Raw genomic sequence first — 17,097 nt, 5'->3', positions numbered from 1 at the left:
TTATTGGCCAAGTGTGATTGGACACACAAGGAATTTGTCTTTGGTGCAGATGCTCTCAGTGTAGATAAAAGAAAAGATACCTTCATCAAGGTTCAACATTTACAACACAAATGACCCCCGCAGCCCCACCAGCTTCTCCAACTGCCACCCAGTAACATTCCATATCAGAAGGGACCCCCCCTCCCCCTCCCCTCCTCCGGCCATTGTCACCGCCTCGCCACGACAACGGCCTCCCCTTTGGGTTGTGCCGTTGGGGTCTCGTTCAGGGGTCTCACTCTCTTCCTCCAGACATGGCGTCCGGCAGGGGTGGGTGCCACCCCCTCATTTCGGGCTCCTTCGCCTCTTTCCACTTCAGCACCCTCGTGGCGCTGAGCTGCCTCTTCTTCACTTTCCCGTGAGTATGGAGGAGCCGCGCGATCTTTCCTTCCGAAGAGGGATGGATGGATGGATGAAGGGGTTGCTCGGGGTTGAAATGTGGAGTCCTGGGTGGTCTCTGAGATTGGTCGTTTCCTGGAAGACGTTTCATGACCCAACTAGGTAACATCATCAGTGCTAGGAGGCAGGGGGGTTCGGGAGGAGGAGGAGGAGCTGGAGAAGGAGGAGGAGGAGGGGAAGAAGGAGAAGAAGAAGAAGAAGAAGAAGAAGAAGAAGAAGAAGAAGAAGAAGAAGAAGAAGAAGAAGAAGAAGAAGAAGAAGAAGAAGAAGAAGAAGAAGAAGAAGAAGAAGAAGAAGAAGAAGAAGACGACGACAACTGGGGGTCCTTGGCTTTCTTTCCTGGGTTGAGGAAAGTGTGGCTGGCTACTGCGAATTCTGGGAGTTGAAGTCCACCTTCTGGGTATTCTGGGAGTTGAGGTCCACCTTCTGGGAATTCTGGGAGTTGAGGTCCACCTTCTGGGATTTCTGGGAGTTGAGGTCCACCTTCTGGGAATTCTGGGAATTGAAGTCCACCTTCTGGGAATTCTGGGAATTGGGGTCCACCTTCTGGGGATTCTGGGAATTGAAGTCCACCTTCTGAGAATTCTGGGAATTGGGGTCCACTTTCTGGGAATTCTGGGAATTGAAGTCCACCTTCTGGGAATTCTGAGAGTTGAGGTCCACCTTCTGGGTATTCTGGGAGTTGAAGTCCATCTTCTAGAAATTCTGGGAATTGAAGTCCACCTTCTGGGAATTCTGAGAGTTGAGGTCCACCTTCTGGGTATTCTGGGAGTTGAGGTCCACCTTCTGGGAATTCTGGGAGTTGAGGTCCACCTTCTGGGAATTCTGGGAGTTGAGGTCCACCTTCTGGGTATTCTGGGAGTTGAGGTCCACCTTCTGGGTATTCTGGGAGTTGAGGTCCACCTTCTGGGAATTCTGGGAGTTGAGGTCCACCTTCTGGGATTTCTGGGAGTTGAGGTCCACCTTCTGGGAATTCTGGGAATTGGGGTCAACTTCTTCCGGTGGACTTCAGATTATCAGGCGGGGGAGCCTGTGCAAAAGAGAAGTCGGGGGGAGTCCGGCGTGTGAGAGAAACGCCCCCCCCCCATGTCTGTCCTTTGCTGTCCTCAGGGGCACCTGGCTGGGCCTGAACGTCTCCTGGGCCTTCCCCATCATTTGCGCCAACCTCCTCATCCCAACCATCCTTTACTTCTTCCTCACCAGTTTCACAGACACGGGAATCCTCCATAAAGGTAAGCGGGAGGCTCTCCGTCTTTGTTCAATGCCGGTAGTCCTCAACTTACGACCCTGGAATAACAGAGTCTGAAGGGGCCTCGGAGGTCTTCTAGTCCAACCCCCTGCTCAGGGCAGGAAATTGATACCAACCGGAGCCCAAAGTTTCCTCTGCTAAGCAAGAAAGTACGTTAAGCGAGTTTTGGCCCCATTTTGCGTCCTTTCTTGCCACGAGTTGTTAAAGTGAATCACTGCAGATGTTAAGATAGTAGCACGGTTGTTAAGTGAATCTGGCTTCCCCCACTGACTTTGCTCACCAGAAGGTCGCAAGAGGGGATCACCTGACCCAGAGGCACGGCAAACCGTCGTAAGTATGAGTCAGTTGCCAAGCCTCTGGATTTTGATCTCATGGCCATGGGTGGGTGGGGGGATGCTGCAATGGTCGTAAGTGTGAGAAACGGTCGTAAGTCCCTTTTTTTCAGTGGCGTTGTAACTTTGAATGGTCACTAAAGAAACAAACCGGTTGCAAGTCGAGGACTACCTGTGTAGAACTATTTTCTAAACAAAAAAAAACCCCAAAAAATTATTTTTAGGAATCATGGAGGGCCGAATAGAATGTCAGGACGAATATTTCTATTATCCCACCCCTCTTGCTGAAAGAGATCAAAATAACCCTTAGAATCGCAGAACGGTACAGGGGTGCCTTAGAGGTCATCTAGTCCAACCCGCAGCTTTCGTTGCAGAAAGCGATTAAATTATCCCCTAACCGTAGGGCGCCTACTTCCCACTTTGGCAACCTTACAATAGAATAGAGTTGGAAGGGACCTTGGACTCCCCCCTCTTCTTTGGGGCAGCCCCTGGTCTCTTCCACTGTTAGCCCCCCAAAATTTATTCCGTTTTTCTCGCAGAGGCTGAGACGGATAAAAAGCCTTCATAAATTCATCCATCTGGATGAGACCAGATTATCCTGCCGCTGATGTAACTGCCATGTCTTGAGCAGGTAGTCCTCGACTTACAACCACAATTGAGGCCGACCAAGCGGGACAGTTGTTAAATGGGTTGTGTCCCATTTTGCGACCTTCCTTGCCACCCTGGTTAAGTGAATCGCTCTCGCTTAACAAGGTCGTTAAGTCAATCTGGCTTCCTCATTGGCTTGTCAGAAGGTCGCAAAAGGGGATCGGGTGACACCCACCCACCCCGGACGCTGCAACCGTCGTAAATACGAGACAGTGGCCAAGTGTCTTGAGTTTTGATCATGTGATTGTAAGGATGCAGCAGGGGTCGTAAGCGTGAAAAACGGTCCTAAGTCCCTTTTTCCGGTGGCGTTGTAACTTTGAGCGGTCGCTAAACGAATTCTCGTAACTCGAGAGCTACCCGTAGAAGTGGTGCAAGTCGCCCTCCCTCCTCACATCGTCCCTACACAACAACCCTGTCAGGTAGGCTGGGCTGAGAAGAGAACCAGGTGAGCTGGCCTGAGAAGAGAACGAGATCGGCCCAAACTTACCTCCCATGCTTCCAAGGCTGTGGCAGGACTTGAACCCAGCCCTGCCCAGAGGCAACCCAGCAAAGTCTTGCCTGCACCCAGCTGGCTAGGCGCTGGGAGGAAAAACAGACATTCTTCTTATTATTATTATTAGTTTGTAATATAAACTGCAGAAAAAATAATTGCTACCAACTTGCCTTCCATTGAGGACCTGTATGCTGCACGAATCAAGAAGAGGGCCGTGAAAATATTTGCAGATCCCTCGCATCCTGGACATAAACTGTTTCAACTCCTACCCTCAAAACGACGCTATAGAGCCCTGCACACCAGAACAACTAGACACAAGAACCGTTTTCCCCGAAGGCCATCACTCTGCTAAACAAATAACTCCCTCAACACTGTCAGACTATTTACTGAATCTGCACTACTATTAATCGTTTCATAGTTCCCATCACCAATCTCTTTCCACTTATGACTGTATGACTATAACTTGTTGCTGGCAATCCTTATGATTTATATTGCTATATTGATCATCAATTGTGTTGTAAATGTTGTACCTTGATGAACGTATCTTTTCTTTTATGTACACTGAGAGCATCTGCACCAAGACAAATTCCTTGTGTGTCCAATCACACTTGGCCAATAAAATTCTATTCTATTCTATTCTATTCTATTCTAAAACGCAAAAATGCAAAAGGTATCAGCAGCTGCCTCATCCGTGGGGTTTTCTTCTTGCTTTTTAAAGCTGTTTTTGTGCGTGTCTTTGTGTGCGTGAGTGAGTGTGTGAACTCCTTGCGGAACACAAAGACACAGGGAGAGGCAGGTTTCACACCTTGTGGTCTCCTTTCCTTCCCTCCCAGGCATCGAAGAAGAGCTGGAGAACCAGGCCAACACGCTGGGCAGCTCCCGGCAACATTGGTGCAACTATTGCCAGCTGTACTGCTTGCCGCACACTTTCCATTGTCGCTGGTGCAACATCTGTGTGGAGGTAAAGTCCGGCAGGGAGACACAAACACACAATTTCTCCAAACACCTCTGACGTTTCCTCCCAGAGCCGGGCCGTGATTGCCGGTAATCCTCCACTTACGACCGTTCGTTTAGTGACCGTTCGGAGTTGCAACGGCACGGGGAAACGTGACTTATGACCGTTTTTCCACACTTACGTCCGCTGCAGCATCCCCAGGGTCACATGATCAAAATTCAGAACGCTTGTCTCGCGTTTATGACGGTTCGCGGTGTCCGGGGGGTGTGTGTCATGTGATCCCCCTTTTGCGACCTTCCGACGAGCAAAGTCGACGGGGAAGACGGATGTGCGTAACAACCGTGCGATTCCCTTACCGACTGTAGTGATTCACTTAACAACTGAGGCAAGAAAAGTCATAAATTTTATATTTAAAATATAAATATTTATATTTATATTTTTAATATTCGGCATTAGAATAAGTTTTTTAATAGTTATTTTAATTGTATATAAATGTTTTATGTGCCTGTGAACCGCCCTGAGTCCTTCGGGAGATAGGGCGGTATACAAATTTGAATAAATAAATAAATAAATAAATAAATAATAAATAAAGTGAGGCAAGACCAGTTCTTGCTTGGTAATGGAAAGTGTGGCCTCAGTTGTGGTCGTAAGTTGAGGACTACCTGAACTTTGGCAAAACCAGCCCATAATAAAACAGTTGGTTCACTTAATGACGGCGGTGTTTGCTTTACGACCGCAACGTTTGCTTAACAACTGTTGTTAAAAAAGGGTTAGAAAATCAAGCCGGAAATGTGGGTGACCCGTTTTACAACTGTCGCAACCTACAACCATGATGGCCAGGCTCTGTTATGGTTGTAAGCCAAGGACTCCCAATGCATTTCCAGGTGGTCTCAAGTCTGAAGCTGCTAGCTAAGATCAACCATCTGCAGTGATCTCCTACAGGTAGTCACCCAGCTGGCCTTCATGCTTAAGATGGAACTAGAACTCACTGTCTCCTAGTGATTGGCCTAAAGTCACCCAGCCTGTTCTCATGCTTAAGATGGAACTAGAACACACTGTCTCCTAGTGATTGGCCTAAAGTCACCCAGCCGGTTTTCATATCTACGGTGGAACTAGAACTCACCGTCTCCTAGTGAAAGTCACCCAGCCTGATTTCATATCTAAGGTGGAACTAAAATTCACCGTCTCCTGGTGATTGGCCTAAAGTCACCCAGTTGGCCTTCATGCTTAAGATGGAACTAGAACTCACTGTCTCCTGGTGATTGGCCTAAAGTCACCCAGCTGGCTTTCATTTATTTATTTATTTATTTTATTCAATTTTTATACCGCCCTTCTCCCGAAGGACTCAGGGTGGTGTACAGCCATGTAAAAAATCACATTATAAACATTAAAAGAAATTAAAACAAGCATATTATAAGGTGGCCGAATTTAAGATGGAACTAGAACTCACCATCTCCTAGTGATTGGCCTAAAGTCACCCAGCCGGTTTTCATATCTACGGTGGAACTAGAACTCACCGTCTCCTAGTGATTGGCCTAAAGTCACCCAGTCGGTTTTCATATCTACGGTGGAACTAGAACTCACCGTCTCCTAGTAATTGGCCTAACGTCACCCAGCCAGCTTTCATATCTAAGGTGGAACTAGAACTCACTGTCTCCTGGTGATTGGCTCAAAGTCACCCAGCTGGCTTTCATGCCTAAGAAGGGGGGGACTGGAACTCCCGATCTCCTGGTGATTGGCCCAAAGCCACCCAGCTGGCTTTCATGCCTAACATGGAACTAGAACTCGCCGTCTCTCACTTTCCAGCCTGATGCCTTAACCACTAAGCCAAACTGCCTCTTCGCACGTTGGGTGAAAGTTGGACTAGACCAGGGGTCTCCAACCTTGGCAACTTGAAGACATGCGGACTTCAACTCCCAGAATCCCTCAGCCCGATGTATCTGGGTTTTTTTTCTCTTACCCGCCAAAGTGGAGAGATTGCAGAGGAACGGATTATAAAAGAGTAAGCAAAGCTGGCTGGGGAATTCTGGGAGTTGAAGTCCGCAAGTCTTCAAGTTGCCAAGGTTGGAGACCCCTGGACTAGAAGACCTCCAAGGTCTCTTCCAACTCTGTGATTCTGTTAATCGAGGAGAGAAGAGGGTCCTATAGCCCTGCTCCCTTTCCCTATAAGGACCCCCCCATGTCAATTTTCTCATCCCCCCCCCACCCCATCTCTTTCTGGGCGCTGGCGCAGGAATTCGACCATCACTGCCTGTGGGTGAACAACTGCATCGGCTGCCACAACTTCCGTTTCTTCCTGTTCTTCATCTTCTTCCTGACCAGCTACGACCTGGTGGTGCTCCTGGCCTGTTTCACTTACCTGGCCCTCAACTCCCAGCAGCCCTTCGGCGTGGAGAAGATCTGCACGTATCCTTGGCCCCGTACCCTTCCTCCTTTTTTTTTTTTATTAAGCCTCTTTTCTCCCCAACGTTGGCCAAGGGGGGGGGTCGAGGTCAAAAAAGTCAAGATGGTGGCCAGCTCTCTACAAAAAAATTATTCTATAATGTGAGTAAAAAAAAAAAGGCAAGGCTTTGATTGCATCATCTTGATTTTTTTTTTAAAAAAACAACAACAACTCTGATTGTGAATTGTCCTCGGTAGCCAGCATGTTGGTTGAGGAGGACGATGGGTAGTGTTGTTGTCCCGCACCAGACCGAAGGCAGTTTGTCTCGTGACGTTTGGACGTTCCCTGCCCTGCAAAGCTGCTGACTTTCTTCCTGCAGGCTCAACAGAGCTTGTTCAAACCGGTTCGGGCGAACCGGTATTAGTGACCTGTGGGTGGACCCGACCCACCCAACCCGCAATCCAGTCCTATATCGCTGAGGTTTTGACGCCGCACACATGTGTGGACGGCGCGCACGAGCGAATTCCCGTGTTGTTTGACATCGCACGCATGCGTGGATCAGTGGTGGGTTTCCAATTTTTTTACTACCGGTTCTGTGGGTGTGGCTTGGTGGGCATGGCATGGCTTGGTGGGCGTGGCAGAGGAAGGATACTGCAAAATCCCCATTCCCACTCCAGGGGAAGGATACTGCAAAATCCCCATTCCCAGCCCCCTCCAGGGGAAGGATACTGCAAAATCCCCATTCCCTCCCTACTCCAGGGGAAGGATACTGCAAAATCTCCATTCCCTCCCTACTCCAGGGGAAGGATACTGCAAAATTCCCATTCCCTCCCTACTCCAGGGGAAGGATACTGTAAAATCCCCATTCCCTCCCCACTCCAGGGGAAGGATACTGTAAAATCCCCATTCCCACTCCAGGGGAAGGATACTGTAAAATCCCCATTCCCACTCCAGGGGAAGGATACTGTAAAATCCCCATTCCCTCCCTACTCCAGGGGAAGGATACTGTAAAATCCCCATTCCCTCCCCACTCCAGGGGAAGGATACTGTAAAATCCCCATTCCACTCCAGGGGAAGGATACTGTAAAATCCCCATTCCCACTCCAGGGGAAGGATACTGTAAAATCCCCATTCCCTCCCTACTCCAGGGGAAGGATACTGCAAAATCCCCATTCCCACCCCACTCCAGGGGAAGGATATTGTAAAATCCCCATTCCCTCCCTCTTCCAGGGGAAGGATACTGCAAGCACTCACATTTCCGGTGCTGGGCGAACTGGTGGTGACAGAGCCGCCTCTGAGGCTCACTCACACGCGAGTGCAAAACATTGGTGCCCCTTTCCAGAGTGGGGGGGGTGGGGGATAAGCGTCTTTTCTTGCATTTAGGCGAGAAAAACCAAATGCACAGGTATAGAATAGGACTTCAGGGTCTCCTGCCTGAGCCAAGGGGTTGGACTAGAAGATCTCCAAGGTCCCTTCCAACTCTGTGACTCTTAATAGGCTTGAAGCATCTTCTCTGCAGGTAGATGCAGGTTGAAGGTGGCCTCTGGCGCTCCCATCTGGGTCCATGTTTCCCGAAGTTTGAGCTCAGGGACCGCATCACACACCCCCGCACTCCAGGGAGCCTATCCCCCCCCTCGGCATCCTCTCTTCTCCCACACCAACCTTAACGGGATCCTCTGGGCCAGGGTTCTGCTGACCATTCCTGCTGCCTCCTCCCTCGTGCCGCTACTCATCCTGCTGTCCCACCAAATTATCACTGTTGTAGCAGCTCAGGATTCGTGCACGTTCCAGGTAAAGCTTTTGGGGAGGATTGAAGTGGGGGTAGGGGGGACGTATGGCCGGGATGGGGGGGGGTGAGGTCCAGAGCTCTGGTGGGACTTTTCTGTTGGGTGTGCAAGTCCAGGCACGGAGGGTCAACTCAACTGATTTACTGCTAAAATCCATCTGGACCTCTTAAGAGTTGGATCAGGGCCAACAGCACTCAAGAGAGGGTAGATTTTGTTTGCGGCTACACAAGGATTCCTCTTTTCTATCTCTCTCTCATCTCTCTCTATCTCTCTATCTCCATCTCTCTATCTAATCTATCTCTATTTAAATATCTTCTCTCTATCTCTCTATCCATCTCTATCCATCTATCTCTATCTATCGTTTTATATATCTTTATCATATATATATATGTATATGTATATATATATCTTTATTTGTTTTCTGAGGTTTTCGCGGGTGTTTGTATGTAGGTCTTTGGTTATTCGGGTTTTCTCCCGCGTAAAATTGGAAGTGTCTTGGCGACGTTTCGACGAAGTCTCATTCGTCATCTTCAGGCTTCAGCTTTGCTCCCAGAAGCACGAAGCTGAAGCCTGAAGATGACGAAGGAGACTTCGTCGAAACGTCGCCAAGACACTTCCAATTTTACGCGGGAGAAAACCCGAATAACCAAAGACCTATATATCTCTATCTATCTATCTCTACCTACCTACCTACCTACTTAGCTACCTATCTACTGTTACCGTGTTTCTCTGAACATAAGACCCTGTCTTATATATATATTTTTGAACCCTGAAATAAGTGCTTGGCCTTGTTGCCATGCGCTCAAAAGCCCGATTGGGCTTATTATCAGGGGAGGTCTTATTTGGGGGGGGGGAAACAGGGTATCTCTATCTAGCTGCCCATCTCATAAGATGTGACTCCAGCTGTTCTCACACTGCCTGTTCTTCTAGTCGCAGCCAATGCTCAGCGGTGACTCGCGCCGCCTGGGGCTTTGACATCCAGAGATTAGTGCATCTTCCAAAATAAAATAAGTGACTGCTTGCCCCATCCTTTGCTTTTTTCTGTAGGATCCCTTTGCTAGCCATCTTTCAGCCTGGAGGAGCCATTTCTTTGCACTGTGCAAGCTGCGCAATGCCAAGTAAGTAACAGGAGGAGTCAGGTAGGAGGATTTAGATGATTTAGGAGAGTAACGGGATTTATTAACAGGTTTTAGGAGAGGAGGATTTAGGAGAGTAACAGGATTTAATAACAGGATTTAGGGGAGGAGGATTTAGGAGAGTAACAGGATTTAGTAAAAAGGATTTAGGAGAGGAGGATTTAGGAGAGTAACAGGATTTAGTGACAGGATTTAGTAACAGGATTTAGGAGAGTAACAGGATTTAGGAACAGGATTTAGGAGAGGAGGATTTAGGAGAGTAACAGGATTTAGTAAAAAGGATTTAGGAGAGGAGGATTTAGCAGAGTAACAATCCAAAACACGAAACTTTGAGTGATTCATAACATGTGAAGGCTTTGACTCCGTTTATTATTTTCCTGCCTCTCTCCGATACTTCCAAGCTCTATTCAGATTCTGCTCTCCTCTTATCCCTTTTGCGGGTTGCCCTTTCCCATCCCTTTCGCTGCACCAGCCACATGTTGCTTCCCGCAGGCCGCAAAGGAGCTTGGTGTGGCCGGTGGCCACAAGGACCAGCTCGAAGGGAGCCAAGCCCTTCTCCACCCTCTGGATTGCCAGCACCGCCACCCCTGACTCTGGACCACCTGCCCATCTGCCGGACCATCGCCAGGAGCCGAAGGTGTTGAAGGCGTGGGGACAGTTGCTCGCAGCCGTGGGCAGACTCCTGCGCCCCTGTGTGGACACCTGGCCAGGGAAATCCACTAAGGAGGTGAGTGGGTTATGTGTCCGCACACACGCATAGGTGGGTGCTGCGTCCAAGCAGGGAAAGACACAGAGGAGGTAAGTAGGCTGTGTGCGTACGTGTGCATACGTATCCATGTGTGTCTCTGTGCGCGTGTGTGTTGCACTGAGTAGGAAAAGCCAGCAAGGGGATGAGTGGGCTGTGTGTCTCTGTGCATGCACGTGTGTGTGTGTGCATGTGTGTGTGGGTGTTTGTGTTGCATCTGGGCAGGAAAAGGCAACCAAGGCGGTCAGTGGACCTGTGGGTATATTTGTGTGTACATGTTCTCCACTCCTCTGAATACAACAAAATACCTTATGCCACCAGACTTGAAATCCTGGGTTTAGAAAATTTAGAACTCCGCCGCCTTTGACATGACCTGAGTTTAACTCATAGAATCATCTGTCACAATGTCCTTCCTGTCGAAGACTACTTCAGCTTCAGTCGCAACAATACACGAGCACACAATAGATTTAAGCTTAATGTGAACCGCTCCAATCTTGATTGCAGAAAATATGACTTCAGTAACAGTTGTTAATGCCTGGAATGCACTACCAGACTCTGTGGTCTCTTCCCCAAATCCCCAAAACTTTAACCAAAAACTATCTACTAGTGACCTCACTCCATTCCTCAGAGATCTGTAAGGGGCGTGCATAAGAGCACAAGCGTGGGGAATGGGGATTTTGCAATATCCTTCTCCCAGGGGTGGGGAGGGAATGGGGATTTTGCAGGATCCTTCCCCTGCCACACCCACCAAGCCACGCCTACAGAACCGGTAGTAAAAAAGGGCCTCTGGTGACTCAACAGGCTAATGCAGCCTGTTATTAACAGCAACTGCTTGCAGTTACTGCAAGTTCAAGTCCCACCAGGCCCAAGGTTTACTCAGCCTTCCATCCTTTATAAGGTAGGTAAAATGAGGACCCAGATTGTTGGGGGGCAATAAGTTGACTTTGTATATAATATATAAATGGATGAGACTATTGCCTGACATAATGTAAGCCGCCCTGAGTCTTCGGAGAAGGGCGGGATATAAATGCAAATAAATAAAAAATTAAATTAAATTTTAAAAAAATGGATTTCACTACTGGCATGTACCGTGTAGGTGTGTGTTTGTGTGTGCGTGCATGTAGATTGTGTGTGTGTGTGTGTAGGTCTGTGTATTTGTGTGTGTGTGCCCTCCTTTTCCCTCTTTTTGCTTTCATTTTTTCCAAATCAATTGATTCCTTCTAATGCTAATTCTTCCCCTATTTATACAAGTAGTCCTCGACTTAACGATGACAATTGAGGCCGAAATTTTGGTTGCTAAGCGAGACAAGTTGTGAGCTATGCCCCGTTTTATGACCTTTCTGGCCACAGTTGCTAAGGGAATCACTGCAATTGTTAAGTTAGCAGATTCGGTCGTTAAGCGAATCTGAAATCCATGGACTGCGCTTGTCAGGAGGTCGCAAAAGGGGATCACGTGACCCCGGGACACTGCAACCGTCATAAATATGAGTCAGTCGCCAAGCGTCTGAGTTTTGATCACATGACTAGGGGGATGGAATGGTCATAAGTGTGAAAAACGGTCATAAGTCCCATTTTTCCTTGCTGTCGTAACTTCGAACGGTCATTAAATGGACTGTTGTAATTCAAGGACAGCCTGTGAATCAAATAACCAAATGTACCACCCCCCCCCCAAAAAAAGCCAGAATGAAATCCTTGGGCCTCAATTTCTATTTGGTTATCGGAAGATAGGATTCAAATCAAATATTGAGGTTAAGACTGGTGCATTTCTGGAGAGGAAAAGAAGATGCAGGTAGACTTCTCCTAAACTGGAGGTTTTGAAGGGATCTGAAGGGATCTGCGGGACATTTCTGAGTTGTTGGTGTGTGTGTTTTTTTTTCGTTTTTCTCCCTGGCAGGTGAGCCAGAAAGAAAATCTGTGGCAGCTGAACCCGAATGACAGAAGTGTGGCGATCACAAGTAAGTTCCCCAAGGTAGCGTTCTTGGTCCAACGCTCTTCATACTATACATAAATGATCTCTGTGACCTCATCTCAAGTTATTGTGTTCTCTTCGCTGACGATGTCAAACTATTTAATACCACTAATAATACTTCTACCCTTCAAGAAGACCTCGACTTAGTTTCCGATTGGTCTAAAACTTGGCAACTCCAAATCTCAACCAGCAAATGCTCAGTCTTACATATTAGAAAAAAGAACCCTAACATCAAGTACAAACTTGATGGACATTACCTAACTGACGACCCCCACCCTGTCAAAGATCTTGGAGTTCTCATATCAAATGACCTTAATGCCAAAGCCCACTGCAACTACATAGCAAAAAAGGCTCTAAGAGTTGTAAACCTAATTTTGGACTTCCGCTTGGCACCACCTTTCTCGCTGGGTGCTAATTTATGGCACTCCGCACTGGATATTGTAAAAGCCGGTGTAAATAGCTACGAACAGCTGTTCCCGACTTAATTTTCCCTCTCTGGTTGAGAGAGCAGGGGAAAGAGCAGGGGGGAGAGTGGTAGATTCCCCTAGGGGCTTTGTTTTTGTTATGCAAAGTCCCGAAAGGTCGAATCCCATTGAATTCCTCCTATCTCCAGTATCCAGCGCGTCTCCTGCAACAGCAGGAAAAGAGGAAGGTGTCCAAGTTCTGCTAACAATTGATTTCTTTTTGTGGATTTCTATAAGCAGGCGGAAGAAGCATGAGTGAACAATTACTGGTTTGCAAGTATTGTTGATTTCCTGACTTCCTCCTTTTTTTAAAGAGAGAAAAAATTTTTTCCTTCTCTTAAAATGGCGTTTGAGACTAACTGCAAATGACCGATAGCCTTGCTGCGAAATCGAAACTGAATGGAGACTTCATCTTATTGTGTTGGATTCTGGATTGTTGGATTATATTATGTTGTTTAAGTATTTCATAAGGGGATTTTCAGCAAGAATTTTGCCATGAAGGTTCTTTCAGAAGAATGGATTTGTGACTTTATACAGGATTACACAGAAAGAATGTATTTAATTATTCAAAAATACGAACTGAAAAAAAATGGGGAGTTTTTGGATCAAGGCTTGGAGGAAATTAACCAGTGTGATCAGGACTTAAATGCAATGGAGGAGATACAAACAAAAATGGATAAATATGAAGATATGATCGTGAATAAACAAGTTGATGTAAAGAAGTTTCCTTTAAATAGTTTGGATGAAATGTCAGAATTTGTGTTACAAGAGGCTGTCTCCCGAACTGAACAAATTTACAGGCTTAATGCTTTTCAAGAATTCTCTCTTTGGATTGATGGAATATATGGTAATAATTTGTGGATTTTTGAACATAAGGAACTATTAGGCAATATTGTGACTGACTTTTCAAAAGGAGTAATGAAGGAAAGACAGAGACTAATGCATCAAAAAAAAATGGCAAGAGACAAAAGTATTATCCTTTGAATTATTAACAGACAAAAATATTATTGTCCCTGAAAGACAATATGTGAGGAAGATCTGGAAGAAATGGGTTGATTATATGTTTTATATCTATCATAAAAGACTAGGTATTTGGATTTATACTGGATTTTGACGAGGAAGGACTAAATTTGAATAGCCACTGTAATTCTTGGTATTGAAATTTTATAATGTGTTGTATTGTATTTTGAATAGACTATTTTTGAAAGAGTTTATGTAAGAAAGACCTGGGGGAAAAATTATATGGTTATAGAAGCTATAAGAGAGATATTCTTTGAATTGGATTGGATTTTTATGCTTTAGTTGGTTTTAAATACTTTAGGATTAATTTGTTTTATTGATTTACATATTTTGTTACTCTTAATTGTTAATTTTTTTATTTATTTATTTTTCTTGAAGGATTTTGGTTATGTTAGGAGGAAGTCAGAGCTAGAGAGGGAAAATTGGTATAATAGTTTTGGGGGAAAATCTTCTTAGCATATGTTTGTTTTATTTTTAACTATACCTTGTGCTTCATCCGGGAAGTCAGGGAGGAGGGGGGAGGGATTAGTGAAGGGAGGGGGGTTGGGGGGAAAGGGGGGGGATTTTTTTTTTTGTAAAACGTTTTGAATTAAAAAAAACAACCTAATTTTGCGCAGCTTCTTTTCCAAAAACTCTACACTACTAACTAGAGCATACAAAACATTTGCCAGACCTATTCTTGAATACAGCTCATCTGTCTGGAACCCATACCACATCTCTGACATTAATACAATCGAACGCGTCCAGAAATATTTTACTAGAAGAGTTCTTCACTCCTCCGAAAACAACAAAATACCTTATACCAACAGACTTGAAATCCTGGGATTAGAAAACTTAGAACTCCGTCGACTTCGACATGACCTGTGTTTAACACACAAAATCATCTATTGCAATATCCTTCCTATAAATGACTACTTCAGCTTCAATCGCAATATTACAAGAGCAAAAAATAGATTCAAGCTAAATGTCAACCGCTTCAAACTTGATTGCAGAAAATATGACTTCTGTAACAGAGTTGTTAATGCTTGGAACTCATTACCTGACTCCATAGTCTCTACTCAAAATCCCAAAATCTTCAACCAAAAACTGTCTACTATTGACCTCACCCCATTCCTAAGAGGACTATAAGGGGCGTGCATAAGTGCACAAATGTGCCTACCGTCCCTGTCCTATTGTTTCCTTTCGTTATATCCAATTAATATAGTTATTACATACTCATCCTTATATATAGGCTTATATATTGTATAGTTATTTCATGTTTATGCTTATATATACCGTGCGACAAAATAAATAAATTAAATAAATAAAAAAATATCTACTATTGACCTCACCCAATTCTTAAGAGGTCTGTAAGGGGCGTGCATAAGAGCACCAGGGTGCCTACCATTCCTGTCCTATTGTTTCCTTTGATTGTATCCAATTTGTACGGTTATTCCATGCTTATACTTATATATATTGTTGTGTTTGACAAAATAAATAAATAAATAAATAAATAAATAAATAAATGGCCCCCCATCCAGCCTTGGCACGAGGGCAGAGGGTGGTTTCAGCAGGAGGGACCCCCGTTTTCACCCGGCCCTTCCTGCGATGAATGGTAACCCGGTTTCTCTCTTCCCTGCCAGTCCCCGACATCCTGGAATCCGGAGATCGCCTGGATGGGGTGCAGGAGCCCCACTGGAAGGGCCAGATCCACGGCAGCCGGCGGGCCCCCTCCTCCCCTACCGCCATGCTGCTCTCCGTCTCCGACATCTGAGGACACCCACCCACCCACCCCGTCTCAGCACCCGACGGGCAGATCCCGCCCTGCAGTTTTGTATTGGGAAGATAAAGCAAAGGGCTGCTTTTCCTGCACCTCGTCTGCTCTGCTCAATGGCGTTGTGTGTGTGTGTTTGTGTGTCTGTGTGTCTGCATACAGGTGTGCGTGAGTTGTTGAAAGAAAGGATTGGCTGAAAGGGAGAGAGGCCTGCTGAGCTTTGGTTTGAGAAGATGGCTGTATCTACCCCACATATCAATCAATCAATCACTCTGTCTCTCTCTCTCTATTTATGTCTATCTCTTTATTATCTCTCTGTCTATCATCTATCATCTCTTAATCATCTACCTATCTACCTATCCATCTGTCTAACGTATCATCTGTCTATCAATCTATCAGGATTGCAGTGAGATGGGTGGCAGCCAAATTTAATAAATAAATAATAAATACAACAACTGTCTAACTATATCTCACCAATCATCTCTCAATCTATCTATGCTTTAATCTATCATCTATAAATTATCAGTCTATCATGTATCTATTTATTTATTTATTTATTTATTTATTTATTTATTAATCACATTTATATACCGCCCTATCTCCCGAAGGACTCAGGGCGGTTCACAGGCAAGTAAAAACATATAAATACAAATTAAAATAACAATTAAAAAACTTATTCTAAAGGCGAATTATTAAAAAGCAGTATAAATAATAAAACCCATTAAAACCAATATAAATTTAAAATCTAATCCAGTCCTGCGGATGAATAAATGTGTTTAAGCTCGCGTGACGGAAGGTTCGGAGGTCCGGAAGTTGACGGAGTCCTGGGGGGAGTTCGTTCCAGAGGGTGGGAGCCCCCACAGAGAAGGCCCTTCCCCTGGATGTCGCCAGACGACACTGCCTAGCTGACGGCACCCTGAGGAGTCCCTCTCTGTGAGGCGCAGGTCGGTGAGAGGTATTCGGTAGCAGTAGGCGGTCCCGTAAGTAACCCGGCCCTATGCCATGGGCGCTTTAAAGGTGGTTACCAAAAGAAGCGCACCGGAACCACAGGTAGCCAGTGCAGTCTGCGCAGGATAGGTGTCACACGGGAGCCACGAGGCTCCTCTATCACCAGCGCATTCTGACTAACTGCAGCCTCGGATGCCCTTCAAGAGCCCATGTGAGAGCATTGCAGTAATCCAGGCGAGGGCGTCACGAGGCGTGGTGACCGTGCATAGGCATCCCGGTCTAGAAAGGCGCAACTGGCGCACCAGGCGAACCTGGTAAGCTCTCCTGGAGGCGGCCGTCAAATGATCTTCAAAGACAGCCGTTCATCCAGGAGGCGCCCAAGTTGCGCACCCTCTCCGCCGGGGCCAATGATTCGCCCCAACAGTCAGCCGTGGACTCAGCTGACTGTACCGGGATGCCGGCATCCACAGCCACTCTGTCTTGGAGGATTGAGCTTGAGCCTGTTTCTCCCCATCCAGACCCGTCGGCTTCCAAACACTGGGACAGCACTTGATAGCTTCGTTGGGGTGGCCGGTGTGAAAAAGAACAACTGGTGTCATCAGCGTACAGCTGGTACCTCACACGAAGCCACTGATGATCTCACCCAGCGGCTTCATATAGATGTTGAACAGAAGGCGAGAGAATCGACCCACGGCAACCCACAAGTGAGGCGCCCGGGCCGACCTCTGCCCCCCGTCAACACGGTCTGCGACCGGTCGGAGAGATAGGAGGAGAACCACC

At 46.4% G+C, this 17,097-nt stretch overlaps 1 protein-coding gene across 1 annotated transcript; it reads left to right on the top strand.

The window, feature by feature from the left end:
* The first annotated feature begins 290 nt into the window (after window positions 1–290).
* Window positions 291–15,369, top strand: ZDHHC19 (zinc finger DHHC-type palmitoyltransferase 19). Its single transcript, XM_058189168.1, has 9 exons — window positions 291–394; window positions 1,546–1,667; window positions 3,991–4,118; window positions 6,346–6,518; window positions 8,181–8,286; window positions 9,330–9,400; window positions 9,911–10,145; window positions 12,058–12,118; window positions 15,239–15,369. Exons 1-9 carry the CDS (start codon window positions 291–293, stop codon window positions 15,367–15,369), a joined length of 1,131 nt encoding a protein of 376 aa, XP_058045151.1.
* The last annotated feature ends 1,728 nt before the right edge of the window (window positions 15,370–17,097 follow it).

This window comes from Ahaetulla prasina, chromosome 6 (genome assembly GCF_028640845.1).
Source record: "Ahaetulla prasina isolate Xishuangbanna chromosome 6, ASM2864084v1, whole genome shotgun sequence".
Lineage (NCBI taxonomy): Eukaryota > Metazoa > Chordata > Lepidosauria > Squamata > Colubridae > Ahaetulla > Ahaetulla prasina.
Note: the sequence above shows the minus strand (reverse complement) of the source record. Positions and strands in the feature narration are given on the sequence as shown.

Bases quoted from the DNA above. Each gene is read 5' to 3' on its own strand.
- ZDHHC19 (XM_058189168.1), top strand. From the start codon at position 291: ATGGCGTCCGGCAGGGGTGGGTGCCACCCCCTCATTTCGGGCTCCTTC. The intron at 395-1,545 runs GTGAGTATGGAG...TGCTGTCCTCAG, and splicing joins TGCCTCTTCTTCACTTTCCC to GGGCACCTGGCTGGGCCTGA. The intron at 1,668-3,990 runs GTAAGCGGGAGG...CTTCCCTCCCAG, and splicing joins CACGGGAATCCTCCATAAAG to GCATCGAAGAAGAGCTGGAG.